Here is a 26,227-nt window from a genome sequence, read left to right on the forward strand (position 1 = left end):
TAGTGACAAAACGTCTTTTAAGAGGGGTAGATTGTAATTCCCCGTAAATTTAGAAACATTATTTATATAATTTAACGTATAGTTAATTATATTTAAATAAGAATTTACGGATTATAGAAATAAATATATAATTAACGTATATTTATTTTATTACATTTTGAATGTTTTTAACGATTTATGAAATCAAAAGTAATTTTAGAATTTTAAGTTGAAAAGAAATCGAATTACGAAAACTGATTGAATTTAGAAAACGATCCTATTCGGTTTTGGATTCAAATCCTAAAACTAAATCCTAATTCTAGCCCACTTGGCAAAGCCCAAACAAAAAAACCCAAAACTCAAACCCTCCCTTTTTCTATTTCACGTAAAACTCAAGACCCTCATCTTGTTCCCTTGCAAACTCACGTGAACTCTCAAACCCTCAAAACTTTGCTTCCAATCACGTCGTCCTTGCTGCTGCCCAGCCACCGGACAACCAGTCGCCGCCAGTAAGCTTTGTTCTCCTTCTCCTTCGATCTCCTTCTTCTTCGTTCTCCTTCTTCTCTTTCGTTCCCACTTCTTTTCGTCTTTCCTTACCATTAATCACCCTCCCCTTTTTTGGTTTCGCGCAACAACAGAAGCTTCGTGAGCTTCCCTCGCCGTCAGCCCAACCACTAGCGCAACGGCCGCACAAACCTCGACAACCGCCGTCCACAGTAGTCCTCTTTCTTTCCTTTTTTTCATTTTTAATTTTCTTGCTCTTCGTTCTTGATTCTTCGGCCCTTATTGAACGATGTCGTTGCTCCACAGCCGTCAAGCCGCGCAACCAACCTCCGTCGCCGCCGTCCTTGCGCCGCCGTCCAACCACCGTGTTCTCTCTTCCCTTTTTGGTTAATCCTTAAACCCTAAACTAATTAATGAATTAATTACGTTTTAATAATTTAAATTTTATATGTTCTTGAATTTAAATTATAAGTTTTTATGATTTAATTAGAATTTCAGATTTATGTATTATGTTTAAATAATATATTTAATTTTTAGATTATATAAATTCATTCAAATATTGATTTTTGATTATCTAAAGTATGAATTTCAAGGTTTTAATGGTTGTAAATCATGGTAGGACAATTGTGGATTATTAAATTTATTGTTTCGATGTTCTAAGAACGTAAATTGGCCTTGGTGAAGTTTTTAAATGAGTTTATATTGCTGAAAATTGAAAGTATGATGTTTGCAAAGAGTTTTCAACGAATTTCAATCACAAATTCAATAGATGCTAGGAAATCAAATATTCAAGTTTTGATATTGGGGAAGGTTCTAAATATATTTAGGATGTATTTAGAATGCTTTATTATGGTTGCGAATGATTAGAAATTGATTGGGAATATTTGTTGGTTGTTTAAGGCGGAGAATTCTCTTTAGGCGACTTTTGAAAGTGTTAAAGTGGCTTATCAGTTTGTTTACACAAGGTACGTACATACCTGTGTGCTTCGAGATGTGTGTTATTATTGAAACCATGTTGAATTGTCGATGAACTTGGTTATGTTGAAAACTACATGTTTAATATTGTTGGATGAATATGTTGAACATATATTTCGTTATGAGAATTATAACATGTTAGTATGGCTGATTGATGCAAACATGTTGGTTGGGAACACTAGATTTTTTTTATATATATTGGTTTAGATCGATTGATAGTTGTCCCCTTTTAGCTTTTCACTACTTTATGAGGGCCGAGGACCTTGTTTAGTAAGTTGAAACCTTATACCCATATACAGGGGTTGATCATTATTACAGGAAATGTTGAATTAATTGGAATGAGTCTTGATTGATACCTTTGTGATCACTTACTTAATTCCAAGATAAAAACAGTTGTGAATAATTATTGATGGTATGACTTATGTGATTGTTGAGTCATAACAGAGTTTTAATCTGTAAATCATGTAAAGTGAAACTAAGTAGCAATAGCTTTAGACTGTGCACGTCTGAAGTGATGGACAATCAGGAGTTGGGGTCATAAGTCGCCTATGGATTTTTCTGGGGCCGGACAGATCACCGGTTCTATTTTATTCAAAAGTTCCTCGATATCGCAGGTCATTGGGGTTACGGAGTCGCGCCCGTACCTCGTCTTCTTTAGTGAAGTCTTCTAGTAGACAACTCAGTCCATTGACTATTTCAATTAAAATAATGTTAATAATACAAAGGTCTAGTTCAGTCAAATATAGTTTTCAAGTCAATATGTTTTGGTTATCCTTACTTATGTTTTATTAGTATCATGCTAAGGTTGTTCGTTTAATAGAATCATGTTAGGATTATTATTGTTTTAGTATGTAGTACTCAGCTTTGCTGATTACGTTCTTTGTTTGTGTGTATTGATTATTGTTTTAGTATGTTGTACTCATCTTTGCTGATCACCAGTTCTATTTTATTCAAAAGTTCCTCGATAACGCAGGTCATTGGGGTTACGGAGTCGCGCCCGTACCTCGTCTTCTTTAGTGAAGTCTTCTAGTAGACAACTCAGTCCATTGACTATTTCAATTAAAATAATGTTAATGATACAAAGGTCTAGTTAAGTCAAATATAGTTTTCAAGTCAATATGTTTTGGTTATCCTTACTTATGTTTTATTAGTATCATCCTAGGGTTGTTCGTTTAATAGAATCATGTTAGGATTAGTATTGTTTTAGTATCATGGCTATGCCTTATTGATCCTGTGATGACCCATTTTGGTGAGCAGTCTCTAAGGATCAATAAGCGTTTTCCATCTACAGGTTTGAAGATGATGCATCATTGGGATCGGGATTAGAGAGCTTGTATTTATTTTGTTTTGCTAAGTGACTTGGGTTTGTTAAATTGGACTTTAAACTTGCCGCACTATTTACATTTCCTTAATTTCGTTGATTGGTTTTTGGGATTAAATCTGTAATCGATTATTTATAAACCTAAAGTTAGTTTTATGTTTTCCGCTGCAAAATTATGAATAAGCCATTTTGTTTTCACACGGGCGATAATACTTTGATAATTCTCTATATTTATATTTATAAAAAGGGTTATTTTAGAAAAAGGAGAATTGTCGGGGTGTTACAAAAGGTTTGACTATCATACGTCATGTAATTCATTCTGTAAGGATCGTCCCACTCGGAATTGTTGGTGAAAGAGAAAATCAAGTTCATTAGCTGACACATCATAAGATGTTATATCAGGAAGAAACATCCAAAGGTTACACATGCCGTTAACGTTCTGTATTGTTGCCGTTAATGTTCTATATTGTTTCATGTACTCAAGTTTATGTTTCTATCCATATTAGGACTTTTTTCCGTCAGATTTGTAAAAACTTATAACAGTAACAAAATATTGAACATACATGAAATGCAGCTGATTATTTAGGACAAAGGGAGTATATCAGCACATATGACCAGAGGAAATATCAGAATGACCTATGTGCTTGAGTTTTTTATGTCTAACCTTGAAGTTTGTTAAGGTCAATTTTCACTATGGCTCTGACAGGTACACCAACATAGTGCTTGTAAAAGACTTAGAGTTTGCACATATTCTAGTCTTGATTAGTTATGCACACTATAGTTGGAGACTCAAAGTCGTAGAGATTTTGATTCTCGGCAACTACACATTCAGCACTAGTGCACTACATATCACTTAGCCAGCTAGTTAAATAATATACTTTAATTTTGATACTCTGTATGAAGTAAATTAATTCTAAGTATGATGTTTTCAGTGTGTTCCAGTCTACATTTCAAATCTTGGGTTGTCAGACTATCTAGTTTCCTTTATTTTATCATATGCTATATGTTGAACGTTTAAAAATTTCAATGATGATTAACTGCAGTAAAATGAGAGCATTGTGCTTACATCATTAAACAAACTGATTGGTTTGTTTTGAAAATCCTTCAGAATTTGAAACTGCAGTCTGTAAGGAGTGTCTCACTTAGAATCGTTGGTGAAAGAGAAAATCAAGTTCATAGTTGACACATCACAAAATGGTATGTTAGCAAGACATACATATCCAAAGGTTACACAAAGGAAGGTGAAGTGGTGAAACAAAACACGAACCATGCTTAGGGGTGCATATTTGAATACTAAAGATCGGAGGATCAACTTTGCCTCTAGATTTTTTGAGCATCGCTCTTGGCTCACCGCCAAACATAATAGGATGATTTAATCCACCTGTAGACTCAAATCATTAACATTATAGACTGATAGGTGAGAAGTTATGATTGAAATGACACAAAACATCTCAGAAGGGGGAAAGAAGTACCATTAAATCAATTCCAAAATCTTCATTAGGTTCAATATTGGTGGCAATTGGATTGTAAAAAATTATGAGTTTTTCTCCCTGAGAGTTGATCAGTTAGATTTGTTAGTTGACAAGTCCTTTGTATAGTTAAAGGTTAAGGGTGATGAAGAAATATAACACAGTTAAAGGAAGGTCGTTCGTAGTTTTCCAAAACACGGGTGCTAGTCCGAGCTCACACGCAACCCATTTAGGCAGAAAAATCCTACATGGAGAGACAGTGGAAACAGATAAATACATCAGATTGTTGCAGTGAGACACTGTTAAAGAATACATGCCACAACTTTTAATTTCATCAAAGCCTTTTTGTATTATGAAATCAAAACAAATAAATATTCCTACAAATTATCAAAAAGTCCAATAAACAATAGGCATATTACAATTAAAACAAATAAGTTTTCCTTTAAATTAAAAAGACAAAGAATTTCTTTATTACTAACACTCAGACTCATTAAACCATTAGAGACCGACCAATTCAACGAGACAATTCCATTTGACTCAAGCTCGGCAAAGTCCAACTTTTCAGAACCGATAGCAATATGGAAATAGTAGACTACAAATAAAACAAAGAAACTCACAAATAAAACATGACTAATAACATAATAACGATACTTCTTGCATTCACACAGTACTAATTTCGCAGAAGAAACACACAAACTAACCGCAATTCTTCATATTTCGATTATTACCTCAATTACCTTTACACCCACAAAACTTTTAACCAATATAAAATCCTAATTCCTCTCAAATCCTCCCAGAGACCGACCCCTAAGAACCCTAATCTCACAACACATAACCGTACAAGTAAAAAAAATAAGCCCTAAATTCCGAGAAATCCAGAATATATAAGAAAAAACGCAACACAATTGCAACTAAATCAACATGAAGTACAAACAAAATCAACAAAAATATCACAAAACCAGATATTTAAACTAAAAAATTACATACCTGGAAAAGGTTATTCTAGTTTAGATTTGCGAGAGTGTAGCTCGTTGAACTCTGGGTGCTTGCGTCTAGGTGCTTTCAAGTAATAAGGCGCCATTATCGCGGATATTTTCCCAATTGGGTTTCTAGATCTAGAGGGCAGTGCGGAGGAAGAGAGATGGAAGGAAAAGCTCTTGGTTTAATTATTTTTAAATGGAACAAGGTTGTTGGAAGATGTGAAAGAAGGAAATGAAAGAGACCCAATATCAAATAAGAGGTCTCCTGCTTTTCTCGTTACTTTATCTTTGTGGGTCCAGTGTATATAAGAGACTCGTTATCTTAACTAACGGGTCTCACATTTCTCCCTTTTGATTTTCATTACAGAAAATGTGGGCCCTTTGATAAATTAGAGACCCGTTATCTAATATAAGGGGTCTCTTGATTTTTCCACCGTAATGTTTGCAGATAAATTGTGGGCCATTTCAGTCATTAGAGACTCGTTACCTCTAATATTTGGTCTCTTATATTGAAGAGACCCGTTATCTCAACCAATGGGTATTTTCTTAAGGATCTCTTTGCCCGTTTTTGTATTAGTGGTTATGAAGGAAGGTTTGCCTCCAGCTAAACCAAAGAGGGGAAGACCACCCAAAAGTCTTGATGTTATTAAGCCTAGAGAGGAGGTATATCCCTATTTTATTTCATAGTAAACATTGTAGGAATCCTGTTTTTTATTTTAGCTAACCGTCTTTTCAATAGTGACCAAGTCACATTAGGGGGCTTGTTAAAACAATTAGTGTTTAGTGTAGGATCAATTTTAAGTGATTAGCAAACATATAAGGAACACTAGTTGTCCATGAGGAGAAAGAAAATATGGGAAAGGAAAAGCAAGGCAACACCGACATAAATCAACAACTACCACAATTATAGCATCCTACGGAGACGGCCCCACGCCGACAAGTAGGTGCGACGGTTCACCGGGATGACACAAGGGAGATGAGGATAGTGGTTAACATCTTATTCTCCTCAACCCTCATCGGCACTGCTCCTCTCCCTTTATCATCTTCAATTCGTGAAATGTAAATCAAATACCAAATTAATTCAAACCGAAAAACAAAAAAAAAAATTGAAGAAAGAAATTTCATGGCACGATTCTCACACTCCCCCCCCCCCCCCCCCTCCACATGTGGATTTCATCCAAAACTCATTTTCTAGTAAAAATTTGTAAAATTTTATTTTAATCTTCAAAAATCTGCATATATTGTTGCCTTATTGAGATCTTGGTTATAAATAGAAAGGAGAGAGAAATAAGAGATAGAGAGGAGGGAAAAAGAGGTGATTGAGATGAGAGAAAAGATCGTGACATTCGTCACTTTTCTGACACCGTCGAAAACGGTTGGTGGTGGAGATAGAAAAATAAATCTAAAATTTGAGGTCACGATTGTTGAGATGAAGGACAATTTCCATGGATGTGAGGAGAGATAAAGGGACAGTGTAGGCCAAGGGAAAGGAGGAGAGAGAATTATGTCATTAATGGGTAGGTTAATTAGATGTTAATTGAGTTGATTAGGGGTTGACGACCCGCGTATTTGGTGAATTTTGAAAAGTCAAGGGATATTTGCTGAATTTTGTGAAAACTAAGGGTTGTTTAATGAAAAACCGTTTAAAATATTAGTATAAAGTTTGTCGGATTATTCATGATGTATATTATTATAATATTATTTTTTATAACTTATTAATAGATACAATTTTTTAGTGAAATGCCCTTGAGGTTTGAAGAAGTTCACCATGTAACCCTCATGTTTCAAAAATTCACCAAATACCATATTTCAATACTTAATACACCAAATACCCTTAATGACGTCATCAACCCCTAATTAACCCAATTAATATCAATTCCACCCACTCATTAACCCCTAATTAACCCATTTCTTTTTCCCTTTTTTTCTTTTTTTTCTTTCTCTTTCTCTCCCCCCCCCCCCCCCTTTCTTCATCCATTTCCTCTACGACTACCATGAAAGCCACCATGTTGCTGCCTCCAGCACCCCGCCACCTCTTCCTCCTTCACCCTTTATCTGTCACCACCGACCACAACCTATGTCATTCTCTCCTTCGTCCTCGTCGAGCTCGACGCTTGTTCGAATTTACTCGCATGCGCAGATATCTGCTCGCTATGTCGTCCGCCGATGAGTTATTCTGCAATTTTCAGATCCAACCCATAACCACTACCGTCCCAAGACGCCCAAATTCCCCCAAATCATGATTGCAATGCCCCTGACACCCCGAATTCTTTGGTGAACTTTTAACTTGTAGGGGGTTCCTTTAGGAGTACTTTCGTAACGAAATGTCGTCCCCGACGGATGCGAGGAATTGTGCGGAGACGATGTCATTTAAGCGGACGACAGGGTGGAGGGGAGTATCCCGAAATAGGATGTCTTCATGGCGGTCGAGAAGGGAGGAGATATGATCTCGGTTCTTTTTTCTTGAAGGAGTGAGTGATGAGTTAAAACGTGATACCGCAAGTGCATGGTGTCTGTTGTTAGCAGATACTTAGCAAATACGGGTCGATCCCACAGGGATACAAGTTCTGTTAGTTTTTGCCCAATTCAATAAACTATTTCAGTAAACGAAAGTTGATTTTGAATATTATTAACTAATAAAGCTAAAGCAATAATGTAAATGAGAATTTATCAATGAATTAAAGGTCTAGGGCGTTTGTTTGGTTCACCATGCTTATACCAATCCAAGAACACAAATCAATTCGACAATGAATAATCTAAGCCGAGTAATTAAAGTGCATGCTAATCCTACGGTCGGGTCTTAACACTTTCAATTCAACATATGCAGTACAATCGCTAACGTAATCAGAATTGCCAATTGTACCAAGCCTCTAAAAATACGATCTTTCGATTCTAATTCCTATTAGCTAGATAATCAATCCATGAAAGTGGCCGATAACATGAATCAACGATTAAGAACAAATCAATTGGAATTACTCAATCATAATCAATAAATTAAATAACAAAAAATCCTGAAATAAATAATAAGAATGAATTTCATAATCAAAGAACAAATTAATCTAAGGAATGAAAATAATAAGAATGAATTAAAGCAAGAGAAATTATGAAATTACCTTAGATTGATGAATGAAAGAAACCGGAAATAACGTTCAACAATGAAAGAGAGAAAAGTAGTAATAAGCGTTAAAAGAATTTTAAGGAAAAAATAACATAATAAAAAACCCTAGGAAAATAATTCCCTTCAATATTTATAGGCTTCCTATTTTCTGAAATAATAATAAATAAATAAATGAGAAAATAAAAGTAGAAGTCGTTAATGATTGGTCGATGGAGTGATGACGTGGCAATGAAAAACTGACGGCGAGAGAGACATATGCAATATGATAGCTTCATCGGCTTGGGCGCGCTGTGGGCGCAGCCTTGCGCTGTGAGCAGGCCAGCAGTTCACTTATGCAAGGCGTGAGTGCGATGTGGGCGCAGCGATCTTGCTGTGGACACAGCGCACGGGCTGCGGGTGCATCGAAGAAGAAGGTGTGCGTTGTGGGGGCAGCACATCGTTGTGAGCATGGCAGACGTTGTTTAGCGAGGCGACGGGGTTCTGCGGGCTGGGTGCGGCCACAACGCGATAGATGTGGGCATAACGCGCATCGCTGTAGGCACATTGCACGATCAGGTACATTGTTGTGACGATGCTTACAACTGACATGAGGCCACACACGCACGTATGGACGTTGATGAGATGATGACGCCTACGAGACTGAAGCTTTGGACTGCGACAATGCAACATATGTACTCATGCTATGACGATGCTTCCCACACTACCGAGATTTTATGACGAGCATCGGAAACTAGCCCCGTGTCATCCAAAATAACAAATTGCCTCGATGGCCGAATAAATCAAGCTAAGTGAACCGGAACTTCCGCAAATTATTTCCGAAAACTCCATTTTCCAATCAAACACGATGTTTTCAATACGAACCATCTGATAGTCATTCACATCACCTCTACACACTTCAAAAGCATCCAAATGACCATAAAATCACCTGAAATATTAAGGAAAACACAAACGGAGCGTAATAGAGTACAATAGCGATAACACTATGAAAATGTGACTCTAAATGCAACTAAAATGAGACGAATGCCTAGAAATGCAACCTAAATGCGCCTAAAATACCCTATACAAATATGATTCATTAGTGAGTCAGACTCATTGATGACTTAAGAGGGGCCAGTGAGTTTAGGGAGGGTGGAGAGGAGGCAAGTTATGGTAGGGTAGTTGCAAAGTACGACAGCGTAGTAGGCCAGGGTTGTGAGCGTAGTCTGATGGGTTGATGGGATGGGATGAGGAGTGTGGTGAACTGGTCGTGGTGGTTTCAACATTATTGTGGAAAGAGGACATTAGAACCTTGAATGAGGAAGGGAAGAAAGAAGGGGGAGAAAAAAGAAAAGAAAAAAGAAAAAGAAAAAAATATGGGTTAATTAGGCAGTTAGTGATTTAATTAGAGTTAACTTGTATTGATTAGTGGTTGATGATGTTATTAAGGGTAGTTGGTGCATTAAGTTTGAAATATGGGTATTTGTTGAATTTTTGAAAATTGAGGGTTACTTAGTGAAATTTTCAAATCTCGTGACATTTCATGAAAAACCCAGAGCTTTTCCGAGTTGATCTCCGAGATTAACAGAAAGATTATATCAAGTGGCATTTTGGTTAGTGAAAGGCATATCACCTACCAACTCCGGCTTCCTCATCTTAAACAACGATTCCCTTCCGCCCCATATTCAACTGCACCTTCTCCCACTCTCTCTCCCTCGCCCACATGCTATTACACTACAACATCCTCGTTCTCGTTGGTGATGATCACAACCCTCAGTTCCGACTACCGATGTTGTTGCATCGGTTAACTCGGCTCCACCGTTCTCTTCAATAACCGCAAGCGGAAGCCAATCCAAACCACGAGTAGACATGTCTTCATGCACTCTTCGTGCGCTGCTACCTGCCACCAACACCACGCTGGCACGCAAATAGCAACTGGTAACCTCGCGTCCTTGCCGTCCCCTTTGCCTCCCTCCATGTCGTCCAGATCTGATTACATCTAGCACCAATTTCGAATTATATACTGTTGTGGGATCTTTTACGGTGCTGACGTGGCACGCGTTCCTCGGAGGTATCAAGTATGACCTGGCACGAACTTCTGGCAACCTGCAAAACAAGAATATTCCCGTAGGAATATTCCCTCCGATGCTTAAGTAAGTATAAGCTAGAGAGATAAGTAATTTGTAGAGAGAAGGCAGAGCAAAGATAAGTTTTTTGTTGGTGGGAATGAATTGATCTCCTTTTACCTAGGGATCTGCACTATTTATAGTGCTAGGGTTTCTCGGGAACTAGTCCTGCATAATTGGGTGTTATGCAAGATCAGGACACGTGTCCTGCTAAGTTTTTTGGAGGCTTGGTTTGGACCAAGTGGGCTTCTTAATCGTTTGGGCCTTGGCCCTGTGAAATTGAGAAAAGCCCGCTGGCGGGCTTTTGGGCCTTCTTTCTGGGCTTTAATAGTTCAGTCAGGTGGCATTCTTTTAGGCCACATCATTTGCCGCTCAAGGAGGAGGCCCCTTGTCCCTGTAGGGTAGGCTGCTTGATCGGAGGGAGCGCCACGTGTGAGGGCTTTTCAGAGCTTAGATTTTCCTTTAAAAGCTTCAGTACCTCTTTCATTTTTCTTTTGTTAATTCAGAGCAATTTTCTTAGAGAGAGAAAGCAAATTTCATTCTGCCAAAGATCTGCTTGTGCTTGCGCTTGAGTGTTCTTGGATTCGTGGTCCAGTGTTCTTGAGGGTTTAGAGGACTTGTCAAGACTTCTCATCGGTTTGATCATTTTTTGGTAAGTTCTCTATCAAAACTTTGTTTTTTGTATGCTTGTGGGACCTCTCTTGTTTATTGTTTATAGTGTTCTGTGGAGGCATCTTGGGGGTTATGACGCCCATCTCTTTCATTCCTTTGCTAAAGTCAGACGTCCTGTCCCTTATGCAGGACGGCATGGCTCGAGTTAGACAAACAGCCAACGTGCGTGCATGGGCTTCACCGCGAGAGGGGGACGATAGGGTTCCTTTTTCGAACCCGTCCCAAGGAAGTAGGAGTGGAGTCCGCTCCTCCCGTAATACAGGAGACGGGGCCATAAGAACGGCACATTCCCCTAAAAGAAGGAAGAATGTGGCTTGCCGTCCCCGCGTTCCACGGGAGGATTTTGAAGATGACTCCTCTAGCTCTTCAAATGAGGAGTTTGCAAAAAACCTTCCTCCCATGGTCAGGGGAAAGGAAGACGTCAATCTATTTCCTTCTGGTATCTTTCCCAGCATGAAATGGCTGAGGTACCTGAGAGAGCAGGGACGTGACTTTGAGCGTTTTCTGCTTCTGCCCCCAGGTTTTAGTCTTAGGAGCCCTCGACCCCATGACTCCGTGGACCAACTCTCCCAGGGAGAGGTAGCTGTTTATACTGCTGCCTTTAGGTTGGGTCTTAGATTCCCTTTGCACCTCTTTGTGACGGACGTTTTGGAGGGGTATGACATTGGCCTTGCTCAATTGACGCCTAACTCCTGGGCAAACATTTTTGGTTTTATTGCCAAGTGTGCTTTAAGCGGCGTCACCCCTTCCTTTCCTGCTTTCCTTCGTCTCGTAGTCATTGCCCCTTCTTCTCGTTCTCCCCAGGGGTGGTTCACCCTTTACAGCCGTCGGGGATATAAGACGGTGGTGGGTAAGACTTCTAGTTGGGTTTGGTGGAGGAAGAAGTGGTCTATTGTTCGAATGGAAGACCTCTCTCTTTCTAGACGTCTTACTAGGTGGAACCGTCGGCCCCGCTATTTGTCTAAAGCTGACGCCTACCCTCGCCTTTCGTCCAGAGAGTGGGGACTAGTGAAGCCCTTGTTCCAGGCCGAGATGTATCGACTGTCGTCAAAGAGCCATGCCTGGGTGCCTAATGCTTGGCTTCCCCATGTCGGCCAGTTCACCAATATAGTCTTTCTTTCGGTCGTTGGTCTTTGTTCCTATTTGAGTAGAGGTAGTTCCCCATAGATTTTCACTTTTTTTTTTTTTTAACCCTTGGCTTTGTAGGTTCTGCCATGGATCGCCTATCCTCTGAAGACAAGGGTGTAGTGGAAGTACCTGCTTGGCTGTCCGAGGTGTACACTGAGGACATTCTCAAGGCCGTGGAGGCCAAGAAAAAGGACTCCTCCAAGAAGTCCAGCGAGGGTGCCTCTGGTGACGTCGCCAAGGTAATTTTTATCTATTATTTTTAAGTTTTTGCCTCTGTTCGTTTCTGATCATGATTTGGTCGCTGACTTCCTTCATCTTTAGGAACCCACTTTGCCAGCTACGAAGAAGCGTCCTGCATCTTCGACGGAGGCTCCTAAGCCAAAACGGCCCTTCTTTAAGAAGATGGGTACGGCCGATGCTGGCACAAAGCCGTCGGTACCAAAACCGTCCGCTCCCCTAGCTGAGGGAGAGGTTCTTCCTACCCAGACGTTTATTCCTCCTCCTGAGCAAAAGGAGGTCTCTTCCCAGGCGGACATCGAAAGGGATTTTGCTGCCGGAGCAGCTGCTAACGAAGTAGCAGTCGAACAGGCTGAGGCTGCTGACGCCACCACCTCGTCCAAGGAGGACAAGGGTAAAGGCAAGGAAGTTGAGGCTCCTTCTACTGATAATGCATCTACTTCTCCTGCAGCTTCGCCAATTGGTTAGTGTTTCTGTACTTTAAATATGTCGTGTCAAGTTGTGTTTTGCACGATGTTTGATAATCTTGGCGTTTGGTTCAGTTGAGATGTTCAAGCGGATGCGGCGGGCCGAGGTGGCAAGCATCCCCCCTTCTGCCGGTTTTAGCTCAGAGGCGAAGGATAAGATCCTTGTGGACGTGTATGCGGCCATCCCTGAGGAATATGTGAGGTCACTCCCCGGGATTGACTTGGGATTCTTTGGGTCCATTCAGTCCCTCGTCCTTGATGTGAGACACTTACTCCTGGATCTTTGTAGTTATGATTATATATGTACGTTATTTTTAATCCTATGTTGTCTTTGGCAGCTTTTCTTTCGCTGTGCCGAGAGTAGGAACTATCGCTTTGATATGCATAATGAGATGCTCAAGCACAAGGACCAGATCAAGAATCATGAGCAGTATGCTGAGAAGACGGCCAGATTGATCAACTTGGACGCGGACAAGAAGATCAAATCCAAGACGGAAGCTCTGAGGAAGGCCGAGGAGGACGCCAAGAAGTATAAAGAGAAGTTGCTGGAGCATGAGGAGCGGCTGGCCGTGTTGAGAAAGGAGTACTCTTCCGTCTCGGAGCGGGTGACTAATTTCTCTTCCAAGGTGAGCGTTCTTGAGGGTCAGCTCAAGACTCAAGACCATGCAGGGGAAGATTGAGGCCGTGCGCAAGGAAGCTGCCAGCTCTTTCAGGTTGGGCGAGGAGTCCATCTTGGAGAGTGCCCAAAAGGCGTGGGATCAGTCTATGGACGGGAAAGACTTTTCCTGGTTCAAATGTCGTATCTCCCATCAGATAGCCGTTTCGACGGCTAGACGCCTAGGCCTAGATCCCCCTGAGTTCGTCAGTGACGGGGAGGAGGACATGGAGGAAGACGAGGTGAACTCCCCTGAAGGCCAAGATGTCCAGGACGGGAGTTCTATTGCCCCTCATCCTTAAGCGACTTTTCTCGTAGTTGGTTTGAATGACGCCGTGGGCGTTTGTAATAACTTTGGTGCCTTTTGGCATTTATTTGATCTGGTTTGTTTGCGCCTTGAGCGCTATGTATAAACAATTCGTGCCGTTGTGCACTTTATTTTATTTTATTTCCATCAGTTCGTTACTGATTTCTTGGGAATTCTTTTTGGGTCCATTTGTTGGACGGGAACCTCAGTGTTTTAGGTGATCAGCCTAATTTGAGGCGCTAATCTAGGCCACTTCTCAGGCCGTCAAACGATTAGTCTTTTTAGACGCCATCCAAGGAGGAGGTCTTATGTCTGAATGTTTGCTCTTGTTTGAGTCTTCTTTTTTGGGCGCCTTTCGAAGAAAAGGCGTCATGTTGGATGTCTAAACCCTTTGTGTTTATTAGCACTGGGTACGTCCAAACCCTTCGTGTTTATTAGCACTGGGTATTGTTTATTTAGCAGATATTGACGCCACTATTTTAGGGATTGTTTTCTGGTGAGTTTCTTCACCCCTTAGTGTTCCTTTTTAAAGGTTCAACTGAGACTTGTATTCGTCAGATAAGTGTTCATTTACTAAATTGCTTGCTACATTCACCGCGTCTTAGGCGGGCATTTACAGGCCGTTTTGTGGGCTCTAGTACAATAACTAGGCCGTTTTGTAGGCTCTGAGTACAATAGTTGCCCTAATGATGTTCTACTTTCAGCCACTTTCTTCAATTTTGACCGCTTCTATTTGGACGGGTCTAGTTTCTTTGGCGACTTGAGGTTCATCTTCATGCTCTCGTTTTCCTCTGACTTCGGCAGAATCTTGCTTCCATGCTGATGGGTTGAGGGTCGTCAGGTAACAGTCCCTAGCCTGTTGTCGATTTCCATGTATGGTGCCTATAACTCCATCATTCCACACAAACTTCAGAAGCATCAGATGGGTGACGACTACAACCTTAATCTTGTTTAGGGTGGGTCATCCCAAGATGACATTGTATGCAGTCAAGTCTTTAACAATTAGGAAGTCCACCTCTATCTTTCGCCCATTCTTCCTATCCCCAATTCGAACCGGCAGAGTGATGACGCCAACAGGGTGAATGATACTCCCTCCGAAACCAATGATGGGATAGTGAATTATTTCGATGGTTTTGGGGTCATGCGCTAGGCGATTGAGGCATTCTAGACTCATTATGTCGGACGAGCTTCCCGTGTCTATTAGTATGCGTTTAACCCTCATGTTAGATATCTTGAATTCGACCACAAGGGGATCATCATGCGGCGTGGCTATCTGTCTGCCATCTGACTCACATATTTCTATCCTTGGGAATGAATCCATGGGTGCTTTGGCTGACAGTAGCACTTGTCCTAAGCGGCGAGCATAATCTTTCTGTCCTCTCATGGTGGGTCCTCCAGCGGCCGGTCCTCCAGATATGACGGCTACAAATCCTCTGTCGCTGTGTTGTCCCTTAGTCGGTGAGGCAGGTGACTTGTTCTTTTTGTATTGGTTTTTTTCAAAGCCATGAGCATTCTTCTGTAAGTAGTTCTTGAGGTGCCCTTTGGAGGCTAGGCCATCTAAATCCCTCTTCAAGCTTCTACAATTCTTGGTTTCATGTTAAAGAGGGGCTGGAGGCCTGTACCGTCCTATGTCTTCATGGAACTGGCAATATAATTTGGGATCTCGAGTCCCAGCAGGAGATTTCATGGGGAAAGGTCGATCAAGGTCGTACCTTGTCCCCACGTCTCTTAGTATGGTGAGAAGATCTGTGTTGTACTCGAAATATTCCCTTTCTTGCGGTCGTTCTCTCTTGTGCCCAGGAGAGTTGGTATCATGCTCTTTTGAGAGAGCCCATGTGCCATGCACTCGTGGGGATTTTCGGTCCACTTTATCCTTCTTCCCGGAGGAGTCTGTTGTTTCTCCAATCCTTCATTCCTTGGACGCGCTGCATATTTCTGTTGCATGGATAAATGCTTCAGCCTCGTCTAGGACCGGCCTCGGCCATAGTCCTTACACTCTTCTTAACCAGATCAAACTTGAAGGATCCCTTCTTCAATCCTCTGATAAAATTATCAAAAGAGACGCCATCAGGCAAGTCTGGGATCTGTCCAGCCTCTAGATTGAAACGCTTCACGTAGCTTCTTAGGGACTCGTCTTTCCCTTGTTGGATCCGTCCCAAATGCATGCTTGTTTTCCTTTCTTCCTTGTGCGCCATGAACCTCGTAGAGAACAAAGTTTGTAGTTCGTTAAAAGAGGCAATTGATCCTGGGGGCAGCCGTTCAGACCATTTAGACGCTACTCCTTTGAGCGTGGCTGGGAAGTATTTGCACCAAGTGGCTTCATTGGTTCCCTGAACGTACATGTGATGGCGGTATGCGACAAGGTGCATATCGGGGTCGGTAGTCCCGTAATACGCTTCAATTGTAGGAGTTTTTACCTTGGGTTCCTTCGGGGCGTTCATGATCTCGTCAGAGAAAGGGGTACTCATGTGCCTTAACGTCAGGTTGTTGAGCCCTTGCTGAATATGATAGGTTGGTTCATGGCGGTTGGATAGCAGGCGGGGGCGCATGCTTACCCTATAGGGCGTCATCTGGGTCGGTCCACGTGTAGTGGGATAAAATGGCGGATTTTCCATCACAGGAGTGGACCCGGTGTCTGATAGTTCAGATTCAGCTTCATAATGTTCTTGACGCCTTGAGGCTGGCCGTAAGACGGCTGGTGGGCTTCCCCTAGACGATGGTCGTATGACAGGGTCCCTTCGAGGTAAGAAGGTGGGGGGGTCATGGCCATTTCCCGAGTGCGCAGGCACAGGGCTGATTCCCCTGCTTGCTTGTGGACGAGAACCTTCTCCAGCCCTCCAAACGTTGGATCTGAGCGGCATTCTGCTTATCCGATTGACGCCTAGATTGAGGGGCCTATGTGGAGCCGTCCTCTCAGCGCAGTAGATTAGCATATTTTTCCGAATTTCATCTTGCAATGTAGTGCTCATCTGTTGTCGAAAGGTCTGATTCATTTGCTGTTGGAATCCCGTTAAGATCTCGCGTAGGGAGCCCACCGAGACTGGCAAATCTAGATTCTCGTCTAACACGGCGTCTCGGACGCTGGGGCTTAGATGGCCGCCTGGCGGAGACGCCTCGGTTATTGGTTCTTCTTCAACAACCACCTTAGCCTGCATCCGTCGCGGTGTGTTCCCAGCATTTGCGATTCGATTGGCTTCTTCAATGTGCCGTCTCTCTTCTTCTCCACCAGCGTACTCTCTGTCAGAGTGTAGTTCGGCCATGACACTGTACCTCCCCACAGACGGCGCCAAATTTTGTGGGATCTTTTACGGTGCTGACGTGGCACGCGTTCCTCGGAGGTATCAAGTATGACCTGGCACGAACTTCTGGCAACCTGCAAAACAAGAATATTCCCGTCGGAATATTCCCTCCGATGCTTAAGCAAGTATAAGCTAGAGAGATAAGTAATTTGTAAAGAGAAGGCAGAGCAAAGATAAGTTTTTTGTTGGTGGGAATGAATTGATCTCCTTTTACCTAGGGATCTGCACTATTTATAGTGCTAGGGTTTCTCGGGAACTGGTCCTGCATGATTGGGTGTTATGCAAGATCAGGACACGTGTCCTTCTAAGTTTTTTGGAGGCTTGGTTTGGACCAAGTGGGCCTCTTAATCGTTTGGGCCTTGGCCCTGTGAAGTTGAGAAAAGCCCGCTGGCGGGCTTTTGGGCCTTCTTTCTGGGCTTTAATAGTTCAGTCAGGTGGCATTCTTTTAGGCCACATCATATACAGTTACTATACAAAATATACAGTTATATGAGCCTAATTCATAGTCACTTTTACATTAAATGACTTTACTTTTTTTTTCAAGTATACCCCTTGATTTACTTGTTCATGTTAATCAAGGAGATAAATTCGAAATTTCTCAAAAAACCATAATAGATACGAAGTATATTAATAGAAAGGAAAAATTTTCAAATACAACCCAATAAACTTAGCACTTTACGAATTACAACCTCAAATTTCCAGTTTTCCTTTAAATTACAACCCGAGTCACTTTCCGACGAAAACTATCGAAATGTGATGTCATTAATGCATTTCAAACAATTTTAATATATTTCTTAAATGTTAAAATAACATTAATAAAAAAAACACTGATTATTTTTCCATCCCAGCCTTACAACTCGTTGATTACTCCCTCCAACATCTCCCCGAATTCCTAACTCTCCCATTACTCCTTCTCAATCACCAATCATTACTCCCATAACTAGATAGCTCTTCCATCCTCAACTCCTCCTCAATATCTTTAACTATGCTATCTCGATCGCTTAAGGTTTGAAGCTTGAGAAACCAGGGTTCTTGTCGTTCTTCAAATTCGAGGATTTCAGAAATTAGGGTTCTTCGAATTTGGGGTTTTTTAAAATCGAGTTTAATTGAGTATAATTTGGGAAATCATTGTTGACTGGGGGTATAATTAACAAAATGTCGGTTTGATTTGATTTAATTGTGAAATAGTGATGGTCGGTTTGCATAATAAATTATGGTTCGTGGATTAATTTGTTTCCTTTAAAATTGACTTACTTTGATATGTAAGCGTTGAAGAATACAAAGTTTCACATCAAAGTAATTTTCCAGAAGACATACAAAGACAACGCAATAATTTTCGCAGAGTAATTACGCAGAGGAGATCAGGAGAGAGTCACCATTGTTGCGTTGATGAAGAACGTACATGAAGTTGATGAAGAACATGCAATGAATAGGGGAGAGTAATCATGATTATTAGGATGGTAAGAGTTGGGAAAAAGCTGCGAACAAAACAAATTTTTTTGTTTTGTTTATGATTATTGTCATTTTAATTTTTAGAAAATCTATTAAAATTGTTGAAAATGTATTAATGACATCACTTTTTGATATTTTTCGTCGGAAAGTGAAACGAGGTTGTAATTTAAAATCTATCCATCTATGTTACACTTTAAAGAGAAGAGGTATTTTTAGTTGATAAATTTAACTTTCCAAAACTACCCCCACGAATTAGTACGTTTTATGTTACACTTTAAGAATTTATTTACAATTTTATTAGCTCACAATAATTATCTTTTCCCCCCTCCAAAAAAAATGATAAAATAAATTGGAGCAGTTATTTTCTATAAGCGGAAGAAACCGCTCCATACCTCCGGTAGTGTTAATCACCCTCTAACTCCTCTTCTATTCACTTTCAACCCTCATAATCTCACATATAATCTCACATATATATCCATAACTGCTACGGAGCATATTGCTTATTTCATCAACAGTTTAGTCTCCCCTTCCTAATAACCTACAGGTATATGCTATAGAATTCGTTTAATTGTTTTTACTGCTTCAATATTCTTCGACATATATCAATTTCCTTCAGTTCTATAACTACTGTGTGCCATTCGATAAACTTACGCCGATTTTTTATTTTCTTTTATGTATTAATGTGATTTCCATGGTTAGCTCCTATGTTTTAATGTAAAGCTTATTTTTTTTTGTTATTAATGGAGACTTTCCTTATTTTCAGTTACCATTGTCAATTATTATTGAGGAGTGCTATTAGGACAATATTCGGAGCAATTGACGAAGAAAGATCTGGGTTATTTGGTGAGAGGTACGAAAATTTTAGGTACTTATTGGCCAGGTGTTTTCGTTGTATTGGTAATTTGTATTAAAGAATAAACTAAACCTTAGTGATTTACTTAGGCACTAAGTAGCACCTGGCGGTGATAATTATCGAGCAATAGCATACCTACGAATGACAGTAACCTTAGTGATTTAAAAATAGCCTCATAGTTGACTTCATTAAGTAAACCCGTCGATGCAATTTCCACGGGATTAGGGATGAGAAGAGTTGTGTTTATATTCACTCAGGCTTTTGGCAGGATCAGAAGGATTATACAATGTCGTACTTGGAGGTTGCCCAGGCTGTAGAGTTGCATGCTGAGAGTGGGTTGAAAGCTAGAGTGGGTTGTCTCTTATTGTTAGCCGTTAATGGTGATTGGGATTTGGCACCCGCTTTAATTGCCTCTCTAGAAATAATTATCACCGCCAGGATATCTTCTAATTAGTAGAAGAAGCTGTTAATGATCAGTTAATGTAACAAATTAGATTTGACAAACTAAACCTTAGTGATTTAAAAATAGCCTCATAGTTGACTTCATTAAGTTTGTCAAATCACCGAAGGAGACATTTAAGTAGCACCTGATATTTGAATTTTTTGGGGAATATTAATCATGTACCACAATTACTCATATAATAAATATAATATAATATAAAACTTTTTCATTTTTTATTCTAACTATTTTGTGTTATATAGGATGTCATCTTCTTATGCCCCGTTTATGTATTTACACCCATATTATCAAAGTTGGAATGTTAAAGCGAGACTTATCCGATCATATGATATTCAACATGTAAAGAATGGTAGAAAAATATGGAAGATGGTTCTTCTAGATGCGACGGTAATATATACTACGTACTTACTCTTCTCATAACTATTACATCATTCTTCAAAATATATTAACTTTTTCTAATTCCACTTTTAATAGGGGGAACCTATACAATGTATTATGTTTTCAAAAGATGTTGATCATTTTATCGACAAGTTACAAGAAGGTTTAGTTTATTGCTTTGAAAAGGTACAAGTTATTCCAGCTGACAACTGGTTGAGAGTAGTACAAAATCCGTACCAACTAAACATAACAAAAGAAACGAAAGTTTTAGTGGTCGATACATATGTGGAGGACTTCCCAACATATTACTTCAATTTGGTGAGCTTACATGGGGTGCAATCATTCAAGCATGCTGAAGGAAATGTGATAGGTAGTTACATAATAGTAATATTCACACAACCCATTCATCTAAATTAATTGTAGTCATTAACATTCGATATTTCATTCTTTTTTCCAACACGTAGATGTCATGGGAGTAGTTATATATGCAAGTGAGATTGAATCTGTTGGCCCAACAGGAACTATTAAGCAAGATATAGTCATACTAGACCAAAGGTATATTAGTTTACAACTTTTCTCATCCTAATATTTGTCCCTTTATCATAATATTTATATATCTCATTCTAATATATTTCAAAATGTTTGTTGTTGCAGTTACTTTGCTATGAGATTGACAATATGGAATCATTTTGTTGATGAAATCGGTGATCGAGTGATAATAGATATTTTTCAAAACCTCATTCTGCTGGCATGTGGCGTACAAGTTCAAAATTTTAATGGTAATTTTTTTTCATTTTCTTTCAAAAAATAATTTTGTTTGGGAATCATAATTAAGACAATTAATGTTACTTTATTCCAACTCATTTACAGGATCATATTTGACAACTGGAAAATATACAAGACTATATATCAACCATAAGGATCCGATTTCTTCAAGTTTGGCACAATGGTAAGTGTTAATAATGTCATAGACACACAGTTCCTTTAATTACATGTCGATTTAATGTCTTTTTATTTAATTTGCAGCTAGGAACTATTGTTATTCGTACAAAGAGAATATTGTGGTGTTGTATTAGATTTTATCCAACTACACTAAATACCAAATCCATTAATAATGCAACTTTTGCGTAGATTTCGCACTACACTAAGTGATTTCCTAATAACAAGTACTTCATAAAACCCATTCACATTTTGAGTTAAATTATGTTATACAAGTTTGTGAGTATTGACTAATTTGCAAATATTTTACTTTTGTTATAGGTATGGACTTGACCATTTTGCTCAACTTAAAGCGAGGTGGATACAAACACGCGGTATTTCTTTGCATCGGACACTTTTGACATCAAATGCATGTCGAACAACAATCTCCAAGTTCACATTAATGCCAAAGGTAATATTATGAAATTATCACACAAAGCTTAATAACGTATATATGATGCTTTTTACCTTGATTATTTTCATAAACGACGGAGTATTTTTTTTGTTCTTAAAATAAATATGTGGCTCTAAATATTTCATTATGTAGGGCAAAACATATAGAGTGCTTGGGGTGTTGGTTGATATTGATGTCAAAAGCTTTGACTGGTATGATGCGTGTTCTATTTGCAATAACAAGGTCTATTATGTTGGTGATCAAGTAACATGTTATAAGTGTAGCAAGAAGCATAGTGTACAAGTGGTTCAAGGGTAAGTTCAATTCACCAAAATACTTATGTACTAATTCAATGAGAACTATTCTTACATTTTTTTTTTTTTTTTGGAATAAGTGTATCTGTTAAGATCACTATCAAAGATTCAAATAGGTCGATGTGTTTGTTGTTGTTCAACAAACAAGTTGAATTTGTTCTCCAATCTTCTACATCCCAACTGAAGGAGTGGCATGATCAGGTTTACATATACATAAATTTCATAATCATTTTTTTCAATAATATCATAGATTCCGTTTTCTAATTCTTTTTTTCATATAGGTCATTCACAAAGAGATAATTAAGACGAAGTGGTCCTGTTTATTTACCTCATATGTTTTTATTTTAACATCCCCAACAATAACTTCTGCATTGTCATCCTACAAAGTTACCTATGTGACATTTGTGAACTGGGAAGAAGAATGTGCATATTTACTTAAAAGGTATGAACCACTTTATTTTTTAAAAAAAAAAATTTACTCACTTTCATTATTTTGATACATTTACTATAGCTAATGGTAACTTTTGTTATTGTAGGGTGCGTGACAAGACTAAAACTCCATCGAAGAAACATCGTATCATCAATGTAGATCATTAGAATTTTAGTGATTTATTGATGCTTTTCTTTATGAGTTTGTATATATAAGAAAATATTAATTAGATGAGACTTTCTTAGTTTAGTGAGAAATATGTAAGTATTTTAGTATTTTTAATTATACTTTTCAGTTTTCATATTCGGGGTTTTATTGTAGCTCAAATTTCTACTTTTCGGACACGATCATCTCTATTTATTTTCCGTACAAAGGTCTATGCTTTATATATGTGCTTTACATAGTAGTTAAGCATAAATTATATCAAATATAAAATTTTGTACGTCGAATATTATTTCCAATAAGATAGATGAATTTCGGATTGACACAAAATTTCCACTTTAAAGAGAAGAGGTGTTTTTGGTTGATAAATTTAACTTTTCAAAATTAAATTTAAAAAGTTTAGAAAATACATACCCGTATATTTTCAGATTCTCCTTTAAAGAGAAGAAATATTCTTATTGTCAGAATTAAGCCTGTAATTGTTGAGGGTCCTGAGTTATTTACACAAATTGTGATACAGAATTACAATTGAGAAATTTTGTGCAATCATGTCAAAACCGCGTAAAACACCTAAATGCCCGTAATTTAACTAGACTAGCACTAATACGCAAATTTTAAAACTAAATTAAAAACAAAATTATTGTTCTTCTTTTTCAAAACAACATATATTTAATCACGTATTACCTAGCTAGGGGAAAAAGATCAATACCCAACTATCTAGCTAACTACCTAACACACTAAAATAAAAAATAATAATAATAAAAAAAAAACTACCTAAGAAAATAAAAACTACCCATGAATTACGTAATACTCCTACATTCATGTTTAATTAGCTAACTATCTAGGAAAAAACTACCCATGATATAATAACAATTGCAACTTCTACTTCCCACTAAAAGAACAATAAAAGGTAAGTATGCAAAATCAAAGTCATATCTATGGTGTAATAACTAACCCATAAACTTATAAACTCATGTTTGACGCCATCATACCTCCTTCCTTCGTGAATTGCTATGGAGTATTAGCCTATTTTCATCAACGATTTAATCCCCACTCCATACTAACCTACAGGTATATACTATAGAATTCGTTTAATGGTTTTTTTACTTGATTCAATCAACATATATAAATTTCCTTCAATTAATTCTATAACTAATGTATGCCCTTTGATAAATTTACGCGTTTTTTATTTCCTTTTACGTATTAATGTGGTTTCTATGGTTAGCTCCTATGTTTTAATGTAAGTTCTATTTTATTATTAATGAGAATTTTCTTATTTTCAGTTTACCATTGCCGATCGTCAGTTGAGGAGAGTTATTGGGACAATATTTAGAGCAATTGACGAAGAACGATCTAGGTTATTTGACGAGAGGTATGTTTCTTATTCTATTTGAAAATTTTAGGTACTTACTAGCCGGGTACGTGTTTTGGTTGTATTGGTGATTTGGATTAAGGAATAAAATAAACCTTAGTGAGTTGTTTATGGACATGTTTAGTGTTTTGTTTCCCTGACATTCACAACGGAAGCCAAAAATATTAGCAGTTGGGCGGGAATCATATACGAAGTATAACATAAGAAACATATATTTCAGCACTTTTCCTGTTTGCAATATAATCATCGTCAAAAGCACTCACATCTTAAGGAATAATGTACACAATTAGAACAATAGATTATCAAGATATTTGTAGATAACCTCTTTGGCTCTTTGCCATGACATCCAACAAACTACCTGATATTATGGTATATCAAATACAAGCAATAGAAGGACCAAGGTGCCAACAAACTGAAACAAGTAGATGGTTTATCCATCAATTGAAAAGGCATTTTGGGAACTGTCAAGTGGAATCATGTTTATCTTAATACACAATCCAATTTGGAGTTGAAGTTTGATACGACGTACTTAACTTAAAGATGTGGTTGAATTAGCACCGTGTCATATATGTTTCCTCATTAAAAATTGTAAAAGTATAAATGTAAGAATATAATACTCCTTCCGTTTTTCTAAATTTTACTCACTTATTATTTATGGGGTCGCTCTTATAAAACTAAAATCATAAACTAAAAATATTAGCCTGGTCGAGATATATTTTTGGATATGATTCATTATATATTTTCAAAATATTAGCTTTAGAAACCACGTAAAATAAAACTGAGTAGAAGGAAAACAAAAGGAAGGAGGTATAATTTGCTGTAACTATAAAAGCCTCGTACACTCATGGTCGATTTGGGTACATCCCCGTCGTCAGTCATGATGAGAGTTGGAGCGATTAAATCTCAACTTAAGGATTAATAATACATTAAAGTGGCACATGTGGTCACCAATTTAAAGGAGATAATACTACCAAGCACAATATTAGAGGAAGCTACCAAGACCCATTTTAAAAAAATACGCAACTTTTGTGAAGAGAGAATATTTTGTGGAATTTAGATCTCTAGCCTTAGCTTATACCATGTTGTATATTGTTATACTTTGTGAATTGGTGTGTATTCTATTGATCATATTTATAGTGTTACAATCATTAGTCATAATTATATTAGAAAATCTAATGTGACTAGAATTGTACAATTTATATCCTAAGAGAATTTTATAATGTCTTACACACCGGTACAATACATAATACTTCCTCCGTTTAGAAATAGTTGCACCACTTTAACTTTCACGTTTTCCAACACACACACATTTGACCGTTAATATCTCTAATTATCTATTAGTAAAAATATTTATATTGAATAATTTGAAAAGTAGACATTGAGACTAATCCAACCAATTTTTTTATATTGATAACATTTATTTTTTATATATGTGTAAAAAGAGAGTTAAAGTTAATATATGAATAGTGTGTAAAGTGACTGTGGTGCAACTATTTCTAAGCAAAGGAAGTATAAGATACTGCAATTCATTTAAAAGAATTGTGATACAAAGTAAATATTTATATGAGTATTATATTTAAAGAAAAGTTTGATATTTTTTCTAATATGTATCAATTGATATCAAAAATTTATTGTTTGCTTTATCTATGCAGAACCGTAGCAAGTATGGAAAATCAAAGGCCAAGTTCATCCGAGTACCGAAGACTAAGACGACAGAGGATGACTTCTGAACAATGTGCCCAAGAGGCCAATACTAGAAACGCTCAGAGGCGTTTGACCTATAATGCAAGAAGACATGCCCGACAAAATGGCAATGCGACCGCGTTTTTAGACATTACCAATCAAGATAACTCAACTGTTGTAGGCATTACTACAAACTCTATCCCCATACATACATGTGAGTTCATTGTCATAAATTTTAAAAAAGTAGCATTTTACGTCCATCTTACTTATCAGAAAAATGTCTTTTTCTTACAACTTAGTTAAATGTTTTATAAGAAATTTAATTAATTATTTGTGTCTATTATATAGATTAATTAATCTCATTTTCCATAGGTGAAACATCACTATTTTACATTAACTGATCAAATGAAATACTTAGGTTTTATGTACATGTAAAACAAATCAATTTGGACTAATCATTGAATAAATCAGTATATTAAATTATACATGTTATATGTAAAAAGACGTATAATATGTACAAAATTAATTAGTCACAAAT

At 38.1% G+C, this 26,227-nt stretch overlaps 1 protein-coding gene and 1 long non-coding RNA gene across 5 annotated transcripts; both read left to right on the plus strand.

Annotated features, from left to right (window-relative positions):
- Nucleotides 1-18,973: 18,973 nt before the first annotated feature.
- Nucleotides 18,974-22,799, plus strand: LOC110786540 (replication factor A protein 1). 4 transcript variants are annotated; one of them, XM_056834653.1, is made up of 12 exons: nucleotides 18,974-19,209; nucleotides 19,429-19,515; nucleotides 20,221-20,365; nucleotides 20,543-20,726; nucleotides 20,821-20,911; nucleotides 21,011-21,135; nucleotides 21,227-21,305; nucleotides 21,617-21,746; nucleotides 21,882-22,042; nucleotides 22,123-22,243; nucleotides 22,324-22,484; nucleotides 22,579-22,799. In XM_056834653.1, the coding sequence occupies exons 3-12, from the start codon at nucleotides 20,222-20,224 to the stop codon at nucleotides 22,637-22,639; spliced, it is 1,257 nt and encodes a 418-aa protein (XP_056690631.1). In that variant the 5' UTR covers nucleotides 18,974-19,209; nucleotides 19,429-19,515; nucleotide 20,221; the 3' UTR covers nucleotides 22,640-22,799. The 4 variants fall into 4 exon arrangements, with proteins under 4 accessions (XP_056690631.1, XP_056690630.1, XP_056690632.1 ...); XM_056834652.1 differs by having other exon boundaries at nucleotides 18,975-19,209; nucleotides 20,453-20,726; XM_056834654.1 differs by lacking the exon at nucleotides 20,221-20,365 and having other exon boundaries at nucleotides 18,979-19,209.
- Nucleotides 22,800-23,099: 300 nt separating this feature from the next.
- On the plus strand, nucleotides 23,100-25,938 carry LOC130465809 (uncharacterized). Its single transcript, XR_008925824.1, has 3 exons — nucleotides 23,100-23,705; nucleotides 23,918-24,006; nucleotides 25,659-25,938. It is a non-coding gene; the product is annotated as an uncharacterized lncRNA (long non-coding RNA).
- The last annotated feature ends 289 nt before the right edge of the window (nucleotides 25,939-26,227 follow it).

Source organism: Spinacia oleracea, chromosome 1 (genome assembly GCF_020520425.1).
Source record: "Spinacia oleracea cultivar Varoflay chromosome 1, BTI_SOV_V1, whole genome shotgun sequence".
In the NCBI taxonomy this organism is placed as follows: domain Eukaryota; kingdom Viridiplantae; phylum Streptophyta; class Magnoliopsida; order Caryophyllales; family Amaranthaceae; genus Spinacia; species Spinacia oleracea.